General features: G+C 33.0%; 1 protein-coding gene across 1 annotated transcript; it reads left to right on the forward strand.

Moving 5' to 3' along the window:
* The first annotated feature begins 22,162 nt into the window (after positions 1–22,162).
* LOC131875587 (uncharacterized) lies at positions 22,163–23,803 on the forward strand. Its single transcript, XM_059220174.1, has 9 exons — positions 22,163–22,225; positions 22,338–22,406; positions 22,529–22,606; positions 22,692–22,775; positions 22,878–22,949; positions 23,052–23,123; positions 23,226–23,297; positions 23,400–23,471; positions 23,574–23,803. Exons 2-9 carry the CDS (start codon positions 22,404–22,406, stop codon positions 23,643–23,645), a joined length of 525 nt encoding a protein of 174 aa, XP_059076157.1. The 5' UTR covers positions 22,163–22,225; positions 22,338–22,403; the 3' UTR covers positions 23,646–23,803.
* Positions 23,804–24,012: the final 209 nt, after the last annotated feature.

A 24,012-nucleotide genomic window follows, 5' to 3' on the forward strand; every position in this document is an offset into this window, starting at 1 on the left:
AATTGGATTAAATATGTTAATTTTTATAATTATAATTATAATGTGCAACCTGAACACTGTAACATACCACAAAAATGTGTTAGCCCTGGGGTATCATGTATTGTTCATACAAGCATTGCATGGAATTGAAATTATCTTTGTCCTATTGGTCTAGAGATGTCATACATAGTGAAACCATTCCATAACTCTAGCAACTCATCGATAAGAGGCTCAATATATACATTCATATCTTTAACTTGGTACTTACCTAGTTTAATGAACAAAAACATAACATAATTATTATGACCATTTTAATTCAATATTTATAATTAAACATAGATGACTATTAAATGATAAAATACTTAGAACAATCATCACCAACATTATGTGCTCCCTCTTTATTGACATCCATGGAGGATTGTTATTGTTGATAACAAAAACTAGCCACACCAAGTAAACAAATCTCATCTCTCAAAATGGATTGACACCGTCTGCTGCCAATGAAAGCTTGAGATTACAAGGTTCTTCTTTAAAGTTTGGCCACTTTTCCTCTATGTCCATAAATGTTGAACCATCTCTAGGCATTCAAATAATGTCATCTTGACTTCTATTTTGTGCATGGTAATCCATAAATTATGCCAAGCTAGTGCACCTGAACAATCGTTGCATATGTGGAATAATGGGAGTATAACGAAGGACCTTGCGAGGAACCTTTTTTGTTATTTGATATGTTCGAGATCTACTGATATGACATTCAGGGTGTTCTGTTGCAAATTCATGTTCTTTATGATATATAATATGATCATTGGGACAAGCATCTATTTCTTGATACTCTATTCTAATATCTTTCAGAATGGAAGATAATTCTCGGTATGAGTGAGGTGGAATATTTGATGGTGGTAACAAAAACTCACCTATCAATATAAAGAATATTAATTTGTTAATATAAAAAATATTAATGGTACATGATTCACCCTTTATTAACTATAATGACATATACAACATACCTTAACATACATGAGATTGTTATGTTGGATAAACCATTCATAGCCTTGAAGTTCACCAACCACAATACAACGAAGAGAAGTGTTGTTTCGGAGCCTTCACAAAGGGGTTTGTATGCCTTCTCAAGTACAAGTAAATCATGGACAACATCAAACTCATCATGATCATCATGATTGGTTGCGCTAGTACTAAATGTGTCATGGATTAGTGTATTTGTACTATCATCTTCAATTGTGTTTTCTGGTGCATGATCATCATCTTCCATGGGATCATTATCTTCAGCTTCGATATTCACACCTCCATGTTCCTCCACTTCAAAAAACATATTCTTTGGGTTATGTTGGTCCATATCATGTTCCCTGAGGAGCTCAACCTTTATAAAAATGATCAACATAAATAAACCATGATCATGATCTTATCATGAAGTGATTTCTTATGTATATAAATTTTTAAAACGATATAATGAACAACTTACCAATGAATGATAATCATGTCCCCCTTCAATGTGACCATTCTCTCGACAATGTAAATCCTAGTTGTTTTGATTAGAAGTCTTCTAGTCTTTAAGCCCTTACAAATTTTGCAGGGACAATAACATTTTCCATCACCTTTTCTTTTCAAGTTAGAGCACAATCTATAAATTGTCTTATTATTTTGTTCTTCACTAATATTTTCTGACATAGGCTTTCTTCACATGCAAAAAAATCGGGCTATTGAAACTTGGGTGCATAACCTTCACAAATTACACAAAAGGATATTGCAAGTACGGAAGTCTTCTTAGAACTAGTTATATAGAAGTTGAAATTTTACTTAAACTTAGACTCTCTTCAATTATAGACTATTTTATTTAGATAGTTTTCTTGGCTAAAAAAGAAGCTTGATTTTGGCAAGTTGATGAAAAATATTTGAGTTTTAAAAAAAGAGAAACCTTATTATTGTGTCATCTAATAGAATAAACTTAGGAGTGATGAATTTATGAAGGGGTGAACTCACAAAGCTGGTTCCCACTTTTTGGTACATCCTGATTTTTGCTGAAATCATACTTTTTTTGGAAAATATAATTATTTAAGCTTTAAGAGGTCCTATTTGAAGTAATTAATTGAAGAGAGTTAGATCAAAGGCTCTTAGATCAAAATTTCTTGGATAGAACCTTTCTACTTCTAAATCATACTTGCAATGGAGTCTCCTTTGCATCTATCAAATGCTGATAAAAAACCAATTTTACATTAGCTTTTGAGGGGTCAAATGAATTCATTTAGAAGTTTTATTTTCTTAAGGATTTAGTCCTTATTATAAGCTTTCCAAATAGTATAATTTTTAATATATTTAAGTTTATTAATATATTTTTATTTTATTTTTTATGAATGTAGGTTTTTCACCGAACATGAACTTCTTTGTTCAATGCATTGGAAAAAATAGCAAACTAATTCAAAAAAATTCTGAAAAATATCTATGCCCTAAGTATTGATGTCTTCTTTCTAACAAAAAAAATAAAACTTAATTTTGATATATATCGAGCAAGTTATGTGTTCAAACGTACACCTCTATCTAAATTATAATTAGTTGGACTTCAAAACTTAATAAAATAAAAAATATTCAACATATCACTATCAAACCAACTGCATGCCCTGGGTATTGATGTTACAAACCAAAACTTAAAAGAGATAAGTTTTTATCATTTATAAAAAAAAATTTATACATTTCGGGATGCACATCACTCTTAAAAAATGTTGTTTCCTGTAAAAAACTACTTTTGAGGGAGATGGAAAAATCAATAAAATTTTATTCAAAAAAATTTGAAAAAAATATATTTAGAATCTACAAAAAGGATGTTACAAATCACTAGTTTACATCATCTTCAAATTCTTAACGATTTAAGAGTTATAGGTGTCGGAAAGTGAAGGTTTTTTGCAAAATGTTCATCTAAGTGTCAAAGTTGGTCAAAAAGTGGGAACCAGTATTGTGAGTTCACCCGAAGAAGTCAATCAAGTCATTCATAATGTATCAAGGTTTTAATTTGGTAATTTTAAGGTTTTATCATTCATAATGTTGTATTGAGTCAATGGCATTTAGGCTCATTCCATATTTAGCTTGCTAGAGCATAAGATTTCTTATAATTTATACAAACAATCAATAGGAAACCAACTTCATATGAAATAAAATCTAATTGACTATTAAAATCCAAAATATGAGGAAACTTGAGCAGTTACATTAAGAGTTATAATCAATTATTTTGTTGCAACCCTATAAACAAGGGTTTTATGACAGTTTTGACAAAAACCATTAGAACTTTCTTTCTAATCCATGGATGGCCTTCAAACCTCTCTTGAATTAAATATAACTCTTCATTATACAACCTTAAATAGGTTATTAGGGGGCAGATTCAATCCAAATCTTATTAGGAAAAAAATCTAAAGTAGCAAATAATCATGATTGTCAAAAACAACAGTTAAAAGTATTGAACAAAATATCAATTTTCTCATTGAATCTTCATCAAAAACATTTTCCAATAAATACTTTATAGAAATACGCTTCCTTCCTATTTATCCAACAAACAATTACATTGAATTTTTACTTTCAAACTGATATACAACCCTATAACTCTCACAACCCTGCATAATTAAGTGACAATCATAGGCTTTATTTGATCTAGCCTTACAAGAATTTCCTCCAACTCTGTCACACACACTTGATCCGACTAAATGATTGAATTTATAGCCTCTCATGGTTCTATAATTGTTCCAACTACCCCTAAGACCAAAATGTACAATTTGACAACATTTTATGCATTGTTGCATTACAACTTTTTAGTGACACCTTGACAACTTTTGCCTTTTGACATGAATGACCACTAAACATTACTTAGATACTTTTAACACCTTAGAATGGACTCAAAAAAACATATTAAACCTTTATTACCCCTCCATGGGTACATTTACCTTATTTTAACAATCGGGACCTGAATAGGACTATTTGACAACTTTTGACAAAATGGCTCAGTTAGCCTTACACATTGATTTCAAGCTTGACAAGCTTGTTTATTTCATATTACTCATGATGAGTATGTAGCTTGATAATATTAGTACCATTTAGTTCTCCATTTTCTTGAAGAAAAAAGAGATTATGAATGTCTTTAAGTATGGATGTTTAGAAGTGGACGAGAAATGGAAGAAGTCCATTAGAACTCCACAAGTCTACAAAGTAGAAGTTATTGAAGATTGCAAGGTTGTAGAGAAGGATGGGAGGTCGCAAGATAGACAAGGATGGGAAGAAGTTTGGATGACCTCTGAAAGTCCACAAAAGGGAAAATGGAAGAGGAGCAAAGGCTTGCAAAAATTGGGAGCAAAGAAAGGCCAAAGGTTGGGATGAGAAAGGGAAGGATGAACCCCGAAAGTCTGGAACTATGCAAAATGGATGAAATGGTAACAAAAGAAAGTAAAGTTATAGAATACAAGAAAATTTTGGAGTACATGAAAATGCAATGATGTAGAAGAGAATGGAATATTGGGACAAAGAGACAAAAGTCCAGTTGTTCGTTAAAAACCCACAAAAGGAGGAAATAAAAGAAGATGAAGAGAAGAAAAACCCAATATACTTTGCAGAGCTTCCACATGGGACTGACAATTGGAACTGGATATTAGACAATTAGAATAAGTCTAGTAGTCAACAAAAGTCTGCAACTCCACAAAACTGAGAAAAATGACCAAAACCTTCTTCGATAGAGAAACTTTTTGGGCTTTTCAACTTTCAACATATGATAATAGTAGGCGGAATGAAGAGGAACGACACTAAGAAAAAATTGACTGAGGGAGATCCATTTAAAGATTTCTCAAATCTGTTATATATGATGGGCAAAATAAGGCTATATGCACAAGGGGGCATTCAATCAAAATTTCCAACTATTAGATTGAATCCCAACACACTCTACAACTGGTGCCAAATTGAACTATGGAAGATTCAAATGCTTATCACCTTATTTGATTTTAAAAGATTTTTCTGTGGATTTGACAAAACTTGGAAGTTGAAGTCTATTTTATAACACAACTTAGATAAATATGTGGACATCACTACTTCTTATGTCTCGATTCTGGTATAGTAAATAGGGTTTACTTATTTTTAAATTTTTATACAATACTTTTAGCCTTTATCTAACATAATCAATAATTGGAAGACTTTTCAATAACTAGGAACCACAGCATTAGGAAAGTAAAGAAAAACAAAAAAATGAGAACATACCAGTAGGATAACAAGCTCAAATTTATGAGACACACACTCTGAAATAAACTTGTCTACAACTAACTTTACATGATTCAAACACACAACCTACAAGTCCACGGGAATTTACAGGCATTGCCAAAATCTACAGGAATTTTGCCATCTCCAATAGTTCAATACCCTTCAAACTAGCTACTCATTCTTTCAATATCACCTACTAGACAACCCAATTTTAAACCAGACTAAGAAAAGATAACAAGATGGTTGATATAAATTTTTTATTGTTAATTCGGAAGTCGAGAGTTAAAGGGAGAAGGATACGTGGAACCCGATTTGTAGAGAGGCAAAAAAACAAAGGAATTGGTAGAGGCAAAGGAATTGTTAATTCAATTTGTCGCCCATCAATGCCAAGAAGAGCCAGTATCAAAATTGTAGAGCTGGAAGCAAAATTTGGAGACCAGGGAAACTATTCTTCCATAGGTTGTGTGCATGATTATTCACTAGCTTCATTCAAGCTCAAGTTATGAAAGTGGAAAATAAGGATTTCCAAATTCAACTGTGGTGAAGTCGGGGTGAACTGAGACAAAGATTGCCTTTCAAGTGAACCTAGGTGATTGGAGTTACTTTGCAGCCAGTGTGAGCATCTGGAATTCAATCTATCGCATGTGGTTTTCAAAAGAACTTGTGCATTTCTTTTTTTTTAATTATGCCTATGGTCGTTGGAATTCTAACTAACACGGGCTTCGTTGGAAAATGTTGTCAGCATTTTGACGTTATCGGACATTTAAAAAAAATAAAATCAAATTTGATCACAAAATGCCTTGTCTGTCAGAAACCTCCGTCAAAGTTTGAGGCCAAATGTATTAGTGGGTCCTAAAATGGATGGAAGAGATGAAGGGGAAGGTGTGTATTTGGATTTTGATTTAGTAGGGATACCAAAATCTTGAAGAATATCACTGAGGCCATGACCCTTAATATTGTGTTTAACATGGAGGGGTTCTTGCTTGTGAAGGTCTACCCCTTTGCGTTTATAAATATTTTGACTTGTAGGATCATGAGAGGGATTTGTAGGCATGACAGATCCTTGAGGTGAACATGGAGGATCATGACAAGGAGATGAGGGTATACTTGGATCTTGGCATGGAAGAAGACAGTTGGATAGAGTAGGAAGGGTGTTTGACTCTTCATTTTAAATAGGATCGTTTGAAAAGGTGGAAGAGGCATCATGATCTTTCTTATGAAGTGGATTAGGAATGAGATTTGGAAAGATGTCTTTCTCTTAATATGGAAGGAGATCATCTCGGAAGAAATGGAAAGGTATAAGGGGATCATCATGGGATTCTATGGAGATAGGATCTTTTTCAACCATTGGATGGGATGGCCCTTGAGATAGCCCTTGAGGGTCAACATGAAAAGTTTCATCATTAGGTTCATTATTTGAGGGATGTGATATGGACTACTATTGAGAAGCCTTAGGAGATGGAGGCATCACGGAAGAGATGGAGGCTATGTCTAGGCTATTAATATACACAGGTTCATCATTTTGATCATGCTTGGTAATGACATCTAGTTTCTCCTTAGGTGAATCATTATGATCTTCAATTTCAATAACACCATCATCAAGGAAGTCTTGAATTTTATCTTTTAATTCCATACACACTGAAGTCTTATGTTTATTATGCTTATGATATGCACAATAATTACTCAATAATTCACATCCCCATGTGGTCTTGTTAGGCAATATGATAAGATTGTGCTTAAGAATCTCTTTCAAAGTTGACTCAATAGATTACCCCAAAAGTGTAAACTATCTATCTAGGAGATAGATGTCTTTTTGTCTTGGTGAAGATGTCTTGTGACCTTGTATGAGATTTAGCTTTTGATTTTCAATTACTTCCTGTTCCACCTTATATAATTGTTTTAGCATTTATTGAAGTCTGGTGTTCTTGATATCATGAAATTTTATCTCAAGAGGTGTCATCGAATCTTTTTGTTGGTCTTGAATGTCATATATTTCTCTCTTGAGATCTTGAATTTGTTCGGCTAAGGTAGCCACGAGCTTCTTACTTTCATTAGAATTTTTAGGAGAGCTCTTGATTTGAACAGGAATTTACAATCGATGAGATCGAGAGCTAGATGTGATACAGATGTCAAGATCAAATCAAAGCTAGTTACGTGTTTTAATGTAGTGATTGAGAGGGGTGACTAAGACCTAGTCCAGTTTTACTAACTATCTATCATGTGTAAGATGTGATCTAAGCAACCTACGTTGATTAAGTTTGATAAGTAATTGATAAGTGATTTGATAAGTTTTACAATCAATTGATTTGAACTAGTTGGGAGATAATCAACAAAGTCATGCAACACAATGACAGAGGTACACTATCAAGGTTGTTTATGCTCAAGATTAAGATGACCAAATTTATGCTCACTGTGGACTGATTAGACAAGTATGAGAGTTATGGAAAAGTACACCAACAGAAAAGTTATCGATTGACAAAATCAAAGATTCGTATGACAGAGTATACTGACTTCGACGACAATTTAACAAGCTCCAGACGACAAAGATAGTTTCTTGTACAAGTTGCTACCTATACTCAAATGACAGTTTAATGTTAACTAGAAGACAACTTATCACAGACCAAATTGACTTCTACGACAGAGTTTATGACCTCGAACGAAAATCCTCAAAGACCAAAATGATAGTTTAAATAAGCCAGGATGACAAACTAGAAGACTCGAATGACAATGTAGACAACTCGTACGATGAATTAGGAAGTTTGTACGACAAATTAGGAAGCTCGTATGACTATTGTGCTTAGAGAAAAAAAATTGGCAAGGAGAATGAGTTTTTCTACCACTGAATTTTGATTTTTTTTGGTATTTTTGATTTTTTCTATTGTTTTAGATTTTTAGTTTTAACCTCGGACAAAAAACACAGCAAACACGTGAGATCCAAAGTGACATAAAACACAACACACTAATTCTAAGGAAATTGGTTGAGAAAGAAAACCTTTGCTTGCAGACTCAGGTACATACCCAATAGCTAATCAGAATATGGTCGTTTAGTCTCATGCAATGGATTCTCAATGTCGTATTAGCCAACTCCAAATGCTAATGGGGGCACAAAATTACAAGTATCTTGAGAGAGTTACTACCTATCTTGCACAAAGATTATCCCCCTTTCGGAGGTGCATCGGGTATCTGCAATTTTAAAGTCAGTAGTAAGGATTTTCGTTCGAAATTACCCCTTGAAGTCCTGCAAGCGCGATTGAGGCCTATAGGCCGACAAGGTACCGAAACAAATTTTAGTCATGCAAGCATGATTGAGACCATGAGGCCCTGCGAAATGTCCAAGATGAGAGATCTCAAAAGAGAAAATTCAAATAATCCCGTCCACCAAGAGTTTAATCCCAAAAGGCCTATTTATTATAGTGAGTTGGAATGCTTGGGTTTAGCTGTACTCACTTGGGTTGTTCTCACAGAGTGATTACTTTTTCCCACTGTGATAGGCCCGCTAAAAGCTACACAAATCTCAAACTTAGACAAAGCTTTGAGGGTTTGGAATTCTGATTGTTTGTGCAAACAAGAGCATACTTTCCTACCTCTTAGATTTTTCTTCAAACACAAAAGACAAATTTGTTCATTAACCAAATAGCAATTTAAGTGCCTAAAAATGAATTTAAAGAATACACATTATTTAGTCGATTCTCCTTAGGCAACCTTCACAACCAATGCATCAATAGTCATTTTATTTTTTATTATTTGACATATGTGAGTTTGATTTGATAAATTCTTTGACAGACATTCTGTAGAAAATGAGTTATGCTATGAAAATCTTAGGAAGACAGAAGATAATTTAGAGTTAGCATCAGTGAAATTCAAAGCTAAGTTGAGAAAACCCTAAAAAGATATTGTTTATAGAATGAAAAACTCAGAAATTCATATGACAATTCCCATAGGGTAGAACGAGTATTCTCACCAAACTGAACGAGTAAAACCCAAAAGCAGATGACAAAGCAGGAACTCGTACGATGATTCCGACAGATCTGAATGAGTATTCTCATAACTCTTCCTGTAATGCATGAAAACTCGTACGAACTTTTGTTGAGGTTGTACAGATGAAAAACCTAAAAATAAAATAAAGATCTTGCAAGGCCAAAAATGAAATTCTCGGGCCCCACAGTGGGCGCCAAAAATGTGTGTGTGAAAAGTGGATTTGTATATGTATCTGTATCTGAATACACAACACTTTAATTAAGTCATTAGATGCATGGTTAGTAAATCAATAGTCAACAATGAACAATAAACCATTACAAAGCGACCTATTACCTTCCATGTACATGTAAGTTTAGTTTTTCTCTCAGATTTCATATGCAACACTAGTGACTAGACAATACCTAAACGAAAGATTTAATCTATATGAGTATGAAATTGAGCTAAATGGATGCAATATTAAGCTAGATATGCATGATTAATCTAACATGATTTAAGAAATATTAAGCTAGATGATCTAAAAAATATGCAATAACTAATATGTAATATCTCAATGCACAAATTTCAATAAGCCTAGAGCAAAAACAACATAATAACAATAATCTCTAGGTTATTTTTTGATGAGAGATAAGGGCCTGAATTTATAGAAAATCCAAAGAGAGACCAATGGTCAATATCGGTCAACAATGAGCGGCAGAGATTCTCCAAGAGGAAGCACAATCTAGGTGAATTGATGTGATTGGCTGCTTTTCTCAGCTTTAAAGAAAATTGAACTAAACTTAAGATAAAATCAGAAAAACTGATTTATTTCATATTTTGTATTTTGATATTCAATTTTGATTTAATTCATTTAATTTCTTTTTTGAGATTTTTCAGTTTAATTCCATTTTGATTTCTTTTCTCAATTTTAAATTATTTTTCAAATTAATTCCTTTTTTTTCAAATTAATGGCAAATTGATTTATTAATTAAATATGCTAGGATATTTAATTGAATAAATAGGATAATTGATTAAAATGTTTTAGTTGGAATGATTAATTAATTAAAATGATTATTTGATTAATATTGAGTGTTTTATTTGCCATGTAACATTGATGACTAAGAATTAATTAATTAGGTGCTCATAATTTATTTAATTTGCCTTTGGTTAGGACCTTGCTGACGTGGTCGAGATTAGGGGCCTATGGTTTAGATGACCATTTTTAGGATATTACATATACCTTGTCTTCATGTCCTTTTATTTCATATCCTTGTGGTTGTTGAACATATACTTCTTCTTCTAAATATCCATTCAAGAAAGTTGATTTAACGTCCATTTGGTAAACTTTCCAATTTTTTTGAGCTACAATAGCTAGTACCATTCTAACAGTATCAAATCTAGCTACAGGTGTGAATGTTTTATTATAATCAACTCCATATTCTTATGCAAATCCCTTAGCTACTAACCTTGCCTTATATTTATCAACTTCACCATTTGCATTATACTTAGTTTTATAAACCCATTTCACACCTATGCATTCTTTGTTCTTAGGAAAATCAACTGATTCCCATGTATCATTTTTCATAATAGATTCCATTTCATCATTCATTGCATTAATTAAATATTCTTTTTTAATTGCATCTTCAAAATATATAGGATCTTGAGAAAATAAAGCGAAGTTTGATTGCATATCTATCCTAGCTCCTTGATCATAAATTTCTTGCAAACTTCTAATCTTCTTGCTTTTTAGTCTTGGTCTGAATGATGCAAGTGTACGATTTGATTCATTACTTACATGTGCACTTGATGATTCTCCTTGCTCAACTTGCCTTCATAATTTTTCTCCTTGTGGTCTTCTTGATGGACTTCTTCCTTGTTCATTTGATTGTTCTCCTCATTCTTCTTGGCCTTTTTCTTGTTGTTCATCATATGGTATTACTGTTGCACTTTTAATTGTCTTGTCTATATTTCCATCCCAAGATTCTTCTTCTTTGAATACAACATCTCTACTTGCAATGACTTCCTTGGTTATAGGATTAAACAACTTATATTCCTTAGAATGCTCATCATAGCCAATAAAGACGCATTTTTGTCTCTTATCATCTAATTTACTTCTTGTTTCCTTAGGTACATGTGCATATGCAATACAACCAAATACTCTGAAATGAGACACACTATGATGCTTACCACTCCATACCTATTGTGGAATCGTGTCCCCAACAATCTTTGTTGGACTCCTATTCAAGATATAAACTGCACAAGCTACTACTTCAACCCAATACTCATTAGGTAGATTCTTGTCTTTCAACATGTTCCTTGCCATCTCCATGATTTCCCGATTCTTCCTTTCTGCAACACCATTCTGTTGAGGTGTGTAACTTGTAGTAAACTGCTTCTTTATTTAATGATACCTACAATAATCCAAAAAATCATTTGACTTGTATTCACCTCCTCTATCTGATCTCAATACCTTGATGGATTGGCCACTTTGTTTCTCAACCAATGCTTTGAACTCCTTGAATTTTCCAAATGCCTCAAATTTATATTTAAGAAAATAAACCCATGTTTTCCTCCTAAAATCATCAATGAATGTTGAAAAATAAATGCTTCCCCCTAATGATGGTGTTTGCATTGGACCACATAAATTTGTATGAAAATTTTCTAAAGGTGCCAATGCTCTATATGACACTCCTTTTGGAAAACTCTCTCTATGTTTCTTACCCAAAATACAACATTCACATGAACCTAATGGTGCTTCAATGGGGGGTAAACCTCTTACCATTTCCTTTCTTTGCAACAAACACAATCCTTTGAAATTTAGATGGTCATACCTTAAATACCATACCCATGCTTGATCTTGACTTGTTGCCTTAAAATTTGCTTGCATCTCCTCCATCATTTCACTTTTCATGCAAAGTGGGAACATTTTGTTATTTGTCATTTCGACCTTTGCAATCACCATGTTACTTGGAGAAATATCAAATATAGTACAAACATTATTATCAAAATCAGCTCTATAACCCTTCTGAATAAGTTGTCCCACACTTATAAGATTATGCTTCAAACCAGGTACAAAATAAACATCTGGAATAGCCTTCTTACCAAGTTTTGTTACCACATTAATTGCACCTTTGCCAATGACTTCAACGATATTATCATTACCCAATATGATTTCAGATTTGATTGAAGTATCCAATTGCTAAAACAAATCCTTATTTCCAATCATATGATTACGACAACTTATATCTAGAAACCAAATATTATTTGAATTTTCTTGAGCTACATGACATGTAATGAATACTGTTTCAAAACTCCTCTAAAAAAAATTGCATTTTGCTTATTCATATGAACTTGTTTCTTTCGACATTCATTTGCAAACTGACCATACTTCTTGCAGTAGTAACATTGCACATTTGATTTGTCAAACCTTTGTGATACCTGATTGTTATTACGTCCCCTTGAGTTAAAATTTTGATTTCTCCTTCCTACTAGATCTGGACTCCTTTCTTCTGTGTGATAATATTTTCTTCCTCTTGCTCTTCCTCTGAATCTTGGATTTACTCTTCCTCTGCCTTTGCCAAACTTCATTTGTGTTTTGAATGCATTCCCCAATACGCTATTGTCATTTCTGTTCAGCCTGCCTTCATAATGTTCAAAGATCCAACCAACTCATCTACAGAATATGTAGTCAAGTCTTTAGATTCCTCAATTACCACAACAATAGCATCAAGTTTTTTAGGCAAACTTCTTAAAACTTTTTCAACAACCTTTTGATCTGTTAGGTCATCACCATTTTGCCTTATTTAATCAACTAAATCTGTAACATGATATGTGAATTGGTCTACTGATTCAGAATTTTCATTTGCAAATTTTCAAATTCTCTTCTAAGAGCTTGTAGTTTTGTAATTTTGGATATGCCATTTCAAGGATATCCCAAGCTTGTTTGGCTGTAGTGGCTGGCTTGATCCTTCCAATGACTGCATCATCCAATCCTTGTGCAAGTATCTGCAAAGCCCTTCTATTATTTTACCTATTTTCATTAAGTTTTTTCTCATCTGGATTCAAGGCAGACTCATCTTGTGGTTCAGTATAACCATGTATAACTATATCTGATAACTCATGTGAATCAAATGTTAAATTCATTCTAAAAGCCCAATTATCATAATTTTTACCAGAAAATATTAGAATAAGAGGTTGAAAATTACCAATACCAGATGCCATACTCTTATGCAGTACACTTCTTCACTTCTTTATCTTCAAACAGCTACGGTTGTCCTTCAATAATTCCTTTGAATTCACAAACAACACATAATCAATTAGCTTAATCGTGTCAATACGAAACAACAATCTTCCTTTACTTTTGAACGATCCATTCTCTCCTCCACAGCGCTTCAAAACAGCGATTCAATTTCCACGGACCTCCTATACAGTCTGATTGTGACTAGAATCTACAAAACAAAATTGCCACGATGTCCTTTTCTGGCTCTGATACCACATGAAAGGTGGGCAGAGGCATAAAAATAAACAAAATAAACAGAGAAATGCCAATGTGCTGCGGCACAGAAAAAATAAAATAGACTTCTTTTCATTACCAATTAATCAAACTGATTTACAATTCTTTATAAAGAAGTTTGGAATATTCTAGATTGAATCATTTGCATGAAATTTGGAAAATAACAATAGTTCTACATGACAGAAAGAAGAGACTATCTGACAATTTTTAACGGTGAAAACAAAAGCTGAGTGTAGTGTAAATAGTGATAGACTATATTGGTGGTAGAAATTACGATGCATGCAAAGATGAAAACTGAAGTTTAACTGGAAGTTGAGATTTCTAACACAAGCTACCAAGCATGTTCTATTAGTATTAAGCTTCTCAATCACTCTGAGAATTGCATAATTTGGATACTGAAATGTTTTGTAAATATCAAATATGGATAAATGCCTAAGGTTTCCATGGGACTTCGATCACAACTTATGGCATCGAATGGCAGGATACCTTAGCAATCCTGAAGCTACTAGTTCAGTTATCAGGTATCAATATCATTTGTTTAGTATCTTTTACATGCATTGCAATTTTTCAGCTATCTAATTAAACAAATTTTCATTTTTTCCTAGACTCATATGATGTTTCCTCCTATCAAATTAGAAGCGCTTCTAAATTCTCATTCTGAAATTGTTGATGCCGCAGTGATACCGTAAGATATGATGGACTTTGCAAGCTTGATTTTAGCTTAAAATTACAACAATGCCTCCCTCTTTGAAGAAGGAATTTTTGTTGATATTTGAAACATTCCCTTCTAGGCTTATAAGTTGTATCAAGGAAGGATTTCTTGAGCACAATATATGATAAATGAGGGTCATAAGAGATGGATGATTGAAATTCTTATGTAGGTTTCTAGACAAAGAAGCAAGCCAAGTTCCAACGGCTTATGTAGTAAGAAAACATGGCAGCACACTCTCAGAAGTTGGTGTGATTGACTTTGTTGCCAAGCAGGTCATTTTCTCTAAAAAATTTCACCCTTATCCTTATTAATTGACTTTTGATCATGCATTTGAGTGTTTAGGCCTTATTTCAAATTCAGCAAATGCTGTAAAATCCTAAAAGGTTATGTCTTATTCAAGGTTGCACCCTACAAGAAAGTTCAAAGGGTGCCGTTTGTGAGTGGGATTCCTATAAAGATTAGAATGAGTAGAGAAAATGATAACAAAAACAGAAAAAACAAACAACACACGATTTATCATGGTTCGGCAAATTTGCCTACATCCACACTCAAAGCAGGCAATAACTTCTATTAATCAACTCTAATACATGGGGTGCACACAACCATTATATAATCATATTCAGATATGAAATGAACAGTTGGGAGAATGCAAAGGGTCATGTGACCATTGGGCTTCACATTCCCAACAATCTCCCTCGTGAAGGCCAACTGGCACAGCCATGCACTGGCATCCCCTGCTTCCACATCTAAACTCACATTGCACCCAATTTGCAAGATTTTAACTTCGTGATCTTCTGCTCGCATACACTTCGGATTAATCTACTCCAAAGCACGTCAGACTGAATAAAACTTCCAATAGATGCAAAATACATGCTTTCAACAGAGTCTCTTGCTCCTGAGCTCCCCCATAACAAGAACATCTAAAGAATCACCATTACTGGATTCTAATATCCAAACACAGAACTCAGGCCTCACGGGAAACAAAACTATGGCATTATTTTCATAATCAAACAACTTCGCTAGATTCCCAATGCTCATGTGAGAGACACACAAAACATCGACTGTTTCCTCCTCCTACAGTTTCACACACAGGTAATCATAAATTCTCTGAAACATTACCTCTTGCCAGTAACTAGATAGTTGGGTCCACTGGCCCTCTTCTAGGTAGTCTGGAAAATCAATAGTACTGTTAACATTAAGTCCATGAACTTGTTCAAATCCATCATTCTGAAAACGCGCTTCAAGAGCTGTCCAAAACATATCAAAATATAAAGCAACATCGAAGCACCTCTCTACCTTTATTTGGGCTTCTTCCTCTATAATGTTATTGAATTTAGGCAATTTGATGCCTGAAACACCATCGCTTGGGAGATGCCCTGCATTTGTAAGAAAAAGATCAAGTAATCTTAGTGGTTCCAAACAACGTTGTCTCTCCCTTTCATGCTCTCCAACACCAAAGGAGCATAAACCATTCCAAAAGGTATTGTGGCTACCAGAAAACTTAATTTGTGAGGGTATGTGCAAGCTAATGAGTCACAAATTCGCGGAAGTCTGCACGTTGGAAAATGCGCTCTGCAAAACGGGCCCCCGTTTTCAAAAAACGGAGGCCCGTTAATGGTTCAGCCTCCCGAGCCAAAAGGTCATGGGGTGCCAAAGTTAAATAAAACGGGCCCCCGTTTATTGAAAAATGGGACCCCGTTTAAAAACAAAACGGGGGCCCGTTTTTAAATTCTATTTTTACCATTTTTTTGGACAATTTTTCATTTTCACTGTGACAGTAAGTTGACAAGAAGAAATCAAAAATGGGCCCCCGTGCTGTGGTTTCCATTTCAAGCCTCCACCACTATCCCAGGTACACATTCAGTCATCTATTTTCACATTTCATAATTTTCTTGTATATTTTTCTTGTTTTTTTATGTATTATTTAGTTTGTTTTTTTATTATTTTAGTTTTTTTTTATAGTAGCATATAAATAAATTATTTTTTATATTTGTAAATTCTTGATTTTGATCTAAAATATTTTTGAACAGTTAACCCTAAACCGTAATCAACAAATTTAGAAACCAAAACCAAACCTAGATAATTAACAAAACGAAATCGACACAAACAAAAAATCGAAAATGAAATGGAAACAAAAACAAAAACGTTCAAAAATGAAATTGAAATAAAACCGAACATATGTACCTAAATTGTTCTTAATCCTCATTAGGCAATACAAAAGTTACCACTAAATTAGTATAACCTTAAAAGTAATTAACATTACTCTTCAAATTTTAGATATGAAAGTTTAGGCTTAGGTTTATGCCATGTCATGGCATAAAGGTCCTATTATGGTCCTATTATGTCATGTGATGGTATAAAAGGATCAATTATGGACACAATTTTAGAGCAAAGCTAGATAAGTTACTAAAATTGGAGTTTGGTTTACATAGGTTCATAAAGGAAGCTAATATGCCAAATATATAATTCATTAATACAAAATAAAAAATATTCTTGATTTATAATGTTGATTGATAATGAGTTTTCTAAATGGGGTGCTAATTATATATACATCCGAAAGATTTGAAAAATATAATTCCCAAGAAGTATTTTGAATATCTTTAGAAGTATATTGGTATATCTAGAATGTAATTTTTATTATAAAAGATTTGATATATGATTTGAAGTTGGTAGATATTTTGAGGAAGATTTATTAGATTATGTTATGATTAAGCTAATATTAGAAGAATGGTTTTAACAACATCTTTCGGTTTTAAAAGGTGCACAAGGTTTGAAGTTGAAATCATACTCGATTGTATATAATATTAAATTGTTAAGGAGCTATTTTTTTTTTAAATAGTTAATTTAAGATATTAGTTGAAGCTATTTGAGAATGTGAGATAGTCCTAATGAACACACGAATTAAATTAATGAACCTAGGACAATCACAATGAACATATGATAGTCCCAATGAGCCTCAAATGATCCTAATGAATGTAGGGTAGTCTTAATGAACCAAAGAAAGTCCTAATGAGCCTAAGAAAGCCATAATGAACTTGGGACAATCCTAATGAACCTAGGATAGTCCTAATGAACCTACGATAGTGTAAACAAGCCTAGGATAGTATAAGAAAAAATCACTACAAAAAAGACCTCAATTGCGTTAAATGAATTTCCCAATAACGCACTCGTGTTTATCTTTTTTTGGTCATTTGGCTACCTTTTTTTACAACATCTTGGTGTATACGCCCCTAAGAAGACCTTTTCCTCAAAAATTTCTTGGATCATGAACTCCTCATGTGCACCAAACATAAGTTGCCACTTGGAAGCTTCTAGTGCACACAATCTGATGTAGAGAGATCAACTCTGGAACTCTCCCTAAGGATTAAATCAACTCAAGGAGACACATCAAAGGATCCTCTACATGCTAGGTGATTCAAAACCAAACTCAACTCAACACACCCAACCAAGGATAACATCAAAATGGTTTGTTCCAACACCTCTATTGGTATTAACACATCCCAAAAACCATAAGACAAGGTTCTACACACCCCCAAACTTAGACTCAAACTCATAAACCAAACTTGCTCTTCTAGGCTCTATTCCTTGTAGCCTCCAAATCGGGTATTTTCAACTTTTCTCCAAATCATCCCAAAACACTTGACAAAAAAATTACATATTTAGACACCCATTTGTATGTTACACAACATATCAGAAAACCAATATAGGTTGCTTTGGACGGACCCTTTTCTGTCCTCAAATGTGCCCCTTTTTAGCCTTAAAAACCACCCACTTTACAAAGGAAGTACCAACAAAACTTAACACCAGATTAAACCCTTTTGTACAGTCTCTTATTATGTTCCCAAACCAAGTATTTTTCAGGTCTTAGGTCTTGGTTGCACTCCTAGATACCCAAATACCAAAAAACCTCACTAAATCACCCTTTTCCCTAGGGCTTTCTAGAAATATCACTTCCAATCACTTCCAAGGCTCAACCAAAGTTCAAACACCTTCAAAATGGTGTGTATAGACATTTCAATGCATAAAATACCCCCCTTGTTCAATTAGATTCTCTGCTGCTACACTCTAGCCTTCATTTTCACTCATTTCCAGTCACTTTTCTTCAACTTTCATGCAACTTTCATGGTGTACACCTGCACTCTTCACTCCTTCCTGTCAATCATGGGTTAGTAAACTATTTTACATGTTATTTGGCATCCATCCTATGAGAATCAGACCTGTACATTCATAGGATGGATCCTTACATGCTTGGAAATTCACAAATTAGTGAAAAAATCACTGTCTTTTCTGGGACAGTCAGCAATAAATAAAAATATGATACTTTCAAGACTTCAAAAATGCACTCAATACATCAAAGGAATAACCAATAAACCCCCAATGTACAGCAATGATGATCCCTTAGCCTTTCAATGCAAAGAAAGCATGAAAAAACAAGGATTTGACAGCAAATAAAGAGTTTTTTAATTAATTTTCTGAGACAGTCCGTACAAGTCCGTACCAGCATCATCCAACCACACAAAAATTACTTTAGAGACTTTATAAGACCTTCCCCAACCAACTCCAACCAATCTCCAACTAATCCAAGTGATTAAAATGTCAAAACAACTCTAAAACTTATTTCCCACCAAAACTGGAACTAGTTGTTGAAATTCAAAATTTGAATTTTCAACTTTATTTCTAATACTTTTAATCAACTAAAACCTATCCCATTCAACTTATTTTGACATAATAAGATCATTAAATCACAATAAACTCCTATCCAACCTATCTAGACTCCATCATCCTATTACATTGCATTTTGGTCCTTAGGCCTTTATCAGGACCTTTAGGATTTTTACATAATTTATTGAATTCAACATTACAATAGGCCATTATAGGCTTCAAAACATTCCAATTGACCTCTAGTGATGTCATATCACTCTCCTTAGTCCTTGGTGTCCTCCTTTGTTCATTTGCCCTCCTGGATGCTCCGGCATCACAATCCTTTCAATCAATCTACTCCATTGATCTCTCAAAACAATCTTAGTCTTTAATCCTCTATCCTTCATGACTATAAATAAATCATTAGATGAGCTATTTTCAAGAACTCTTGTAATGCAATGTTATGTTGCCAATTTAAGCACCTTACATCCTATCTTGGTCACAAATCCATCTTGAAGCCATCAACCTTTAGCTACAACAAGAGTTTTCTTTCTGAGATACTATTGTCTTTCATCTTTTATACATTATCCTTTAACTCGATCTAAAGGTGGTACTTATGCATAGCATAATGGTTTGAAATTCATAGTTTAAGTCCTTTATTGATTTTTTATGCTTGCTTGCATACACATATATTGCTAGAATTTAGCAATTCTTTATAGCTTCTATTTTAGTTTATTTATGAAAGAGTTTAAATGAAGCTATATTTAAAGTCAAAATTGTAAGATCCCCTCAATCATTGAGGTAGAATTCAAAATTGATTTCACCTCTAATTATATGAAAAATTTAATTTGTCTGTACATATCAAAATCTTTCAAAATTTTGCATATTAAACAATAAAATATTGTGATGAACAAGTCTCTAGAGTCTTAAAAACGAAATTTTAAAATGGTTGCCACTAAAAGTATTAGGTCAGCGAAAGGAATTGGGATATTTAAAAATAGGCTTGCATCACTTTTTTAGCTTCATTGAGTTGTAGTTTGTTCATTGACTTAATAATTAAGTGCTTGCAAGTATGATAGTGGAATTTAGGAATGAGGATCATATAGTATGTTAGGAATTTTATTTGGAATGTTAGTCAAAATAATATTCTAGTTGATAATTATAAATGCATGTGTAAAATATTGTTGAAATTGATTATTTTAAAAGTAAATATTGCAAGGTTAATTTTGTTTTTAATTGTTGGCATGTTGTGTTGATTTTTATGTAAGAGTTTCATTTCTTATTCAACTTTGTAAGAGAATTTGTGTATGAATTGATATCTTAAATTTTATAGAAAGATTATATATGAAAACAAATGATTGCGGAGTTTTATAATAAATGATTTATAGAAAATAATATTTTTTGAAGGTTTTGTAAATTATAATCTTGTGTAGATTTGATTATGGGAGAAATTTAATGGTCAAATATGCTTAACTCTTCAAAAGTTTTGATGTTTTGTCTTTACATGACAACCACTTAGAATATAATATGTTTTAAGTATGTCATTTATAGTCATGGGAGATTAGTTTTTTTTTAAGATTGTCTAAAGACTAATCAATGTAATATGAATTGATGGCAATTATCTCAAAACACTAGAAGGAGGATCATCTTATTTCTCACTTCTTTATTGATCTTATGTATGAAATATTTTATATTGATTTTAATAGTTGATGCATTTTACAAGAAATGAATTTATTAAATTGAATATATAATAGATTTATGATGTTTCATTGAAAGTTTTTATTAAGTTTTGTGCGCAAATTTTATATTTCAAGATTCAATAGTATGTACATGTATATTTTTTTAAGTTCAATATTATATTATATATTTCATGTGTATCTCATTCAACAACATAGAAATGTTACTATTTATAAATGTTTTTTTTTTAATTTAGTAAAATAGATTCTTCTTTGACATAGAGTTGTATATAATTCATGTATATCTTTATATATGCAGGAGTTCTTTGTTATCATGGATGTCTTTGACATAGATGAACTATTAGGTGAAAATCCCCCACCACAACCCCCTCCTCCTCCTCCTCCTCCACCTCCACCACCACCACCACCACCACCACCACCCCCTAGATTGGATGAAATTCGTTTAAGAGAACGAATTAATGAAAACCTACAAGTGATTGAACAAAACATTGCTGCTATCCAAAATGAGCAAGTCATGCCACCCCATCTTGTAGACTTTGCAAAATCAATGCAAACTGTTGTCGAGTCAGTTAGATCTATTGATTCTCAATTAGATCAATTTCATAGACGACGACAAGAGTTGCGTGATTTTTATGCTGATGGTTTAACTTATAGGCAAATCACTGATTTGAAAATAACCAAAGCTCATTTATGTCCATATTTTACCAACCCAAAAACAAGAGAACCAATGCAACCTAACCAGAAAAGAATTTCAATTAGGTGGTGTGTGCATCCAGAAATGGCTAGATACTTTTGGGATAGATGGTGGATGGTTTTTGATTATCCACCACATCGTAATTATGAGGTCCCTTTTTATTTTTTGAAGAAATTATACTGTGAGTTTGTAATGAACCAAAAACCAAATTATTTTGATATTAAGTCATTCCAGGGTGTTGGTCGTGGAATGCCACAGCATAGATTAGGGGCACGGAGTAATAATCCCCTACCAGATCCACCCATAGTTCCACTTGTTGCTCCATTGATTCTTGCAGATGTCCAAAATACATCATTCATTTCGACATTAGATGCTTTGACTTCCCTCACAGGTAACCTGAGTGAGCAAGCTGCTCACATGGCATCTGCTCCTCGATGGATGCCACATATGTGTTCGAGTTGTCATGAGACGTGTGTAGGTCCTACTACTGCTGTAGGATCTACTTTAGTTCCAGATGAACATGATGCAGCAGATGATAGTATGATGACATCTTATATGGATTTTCTTTGCTCGGATGTTCATCTTGACCAGGTATAGATATATATATATATATATACATGTACACATGTCAATCTTTTTATATTTCATTAAATATAGGTATAAACTAAGTGCATCTCTTTTCTTATACAATCTAATACTTCATTAAATAAATTTTGTTTATGTACATAAGGACTACACCTAATATTAGAGTCAATATTGCATCTACTGGAACACAACTCGGCACACCTTATGGGGTATAGTATAAATTTCTATCTAGACATTGTACTAGATCTTTTTAAGTTAATATGTTATCATCGTATACTATATAAATTTTCATGTTGATACATTGAATGCTTCTTTCTCCAGGATTCAGGTCATGAGGGACCCTCTACATCACATCGAGAAGAGGGTCTGACTATTGTGACACCATCTATGGTATGTATCTTATAATTCTTGAATTAAATATGAACTCTTACAATATTGTAACTTAACTTGAAATTATTTAGTACACATATATATGTTCACTAAATATGATTTCATTAAATGCATGTATGCAGGTGGACACTACCATTAGGATAGGTTATCCTCATAATTTTGACCAGAGCCAATTTGAATGCACATCGACATCCTTTGAGGTATTAATATGTAATACTTAATTTGATCTTATTTTGACTCTTAATTTAAGATTTAATTGGACACTTTGAATTTGACCTTGTACAGGAGTTAGCTAGCACTACATTTGGTGTTGATACTGCACAAGATACTGCTAGAGGAGATACTGCAAGAGGATCTGATGAGCATATGGTAAGTTTGTAACTTAATTTATGAATTCTACTATATTTGATAAATGATTCTTTTAATAGTTAATTTCAAGTAATATTTTAATATTATTTTTTTATTGTACAGCATGAGATAGGTGGATCTGGACCACATCCCGGGGACAAGAGAGATACTGCTAGAGGATCTGATGAGCATATGGTAAGTTTGTAACTTAATTTATGAATTCTACTATATTTGATAAATGATTCTTTTAATAGTTAATTTCAAGTAATATTTTAATATTATTTTTTTATTGTATAGCATGAGACAGGTGGATCTGGACCACGTCCCGGGGACAAGAGAGATACTGCTAGAGGATCTGATGAGCATATGGTAAGTTTGTAACTTAATTTACGAAGTCTACTATATTTGATAAATGATTCTTTTAATAGTTAATTTCAAGTAATATTTTAATATTATTTTTTTATTGTATAGCATGAGACAGGTGGATCTGGACCACGTCCCGGGGACAAGAGAGATACTTCTAGAGGATCTGATGAGCATATGGTAAGTTTGTAACTTAATTTACAAATTCTACTATATTTGATAAATGATTCTTTTAATAGTTAATTTCAAGTAATATTTTAATATTATTTTTTTATTGTACAGCATGAGACAGGTGGATCTGGACCACGTCCCGGGGACAAGAGAGATACTACTAGAGGATCTGATGAGCATATGGTAAGTTTGTAACTTAATTTACGAATTCTACTATATTTGATAAATGATTCTTTTAATAGTTAATTTCAAGTAATATTTTAATATTATTTTTTTATTGTACAGCATGAGACAGGTGGATCTGGACCACGTCCCGGGGACAAGAGACCACGAGATGTTATTGATGATAGCACTTAGATTTTACTGTTTATTTGGCTTTGATATGTACTTTTTTATGGACTTTACACATTTGTTTACACATGCACATACTTTATATATATGGATAGTTGCATAATAGGATTAGATCATATATATTTTGTGCATACTTTATATATTTTGTGCACATTAGATATTATGTGGAGTGAACATCATGTTACCATCTAGACATATATATGGATTAGATATTATATGGATTATGTGGACTTGAAATTTTACTGTTTATTTGGTTCCGATATGTACTGTTTTACAGGCTTTACAGATTTGTTTACACGTGCACACACATACTTTATATATATGGATAGTTTCATAATAGGATTAGATCATATATATTATGTGCATACTTTAT

Source organism: Cryptomeria japonica, chromosome 5 (genome assembly GCF_030272615.1).
Source record: "Cryptomeria japonica chromosome 5, Sugi_1.0, whole genome shotgun sequence".
Taxonomy (NCBI): domain Eukaryota; kingdom Viridiplantae; phylum Streptophyta; class Pinopsida; order Cupressales; family Cupressaceae; genus Cryptomeria; species Cryptomeria japonica.

Coding starts and splice junctions, on each gene's coding strand:
- LOC131875587 (XM_059220174.1), top strand. Junction 22,607..22,691: donor GCACATCGACATCCTTTGAG/GTATTAATATGT, acceptor GACCTTGTACAG/GAGTTAGCTAGCACTACATT. Junction 22,776..22,877: donor GAGGATCTGATGAGCATATG/GTAAGTTTGTAA, acceptor TTTATTGTACAG/CATGAGATAGGTGGATCTGG.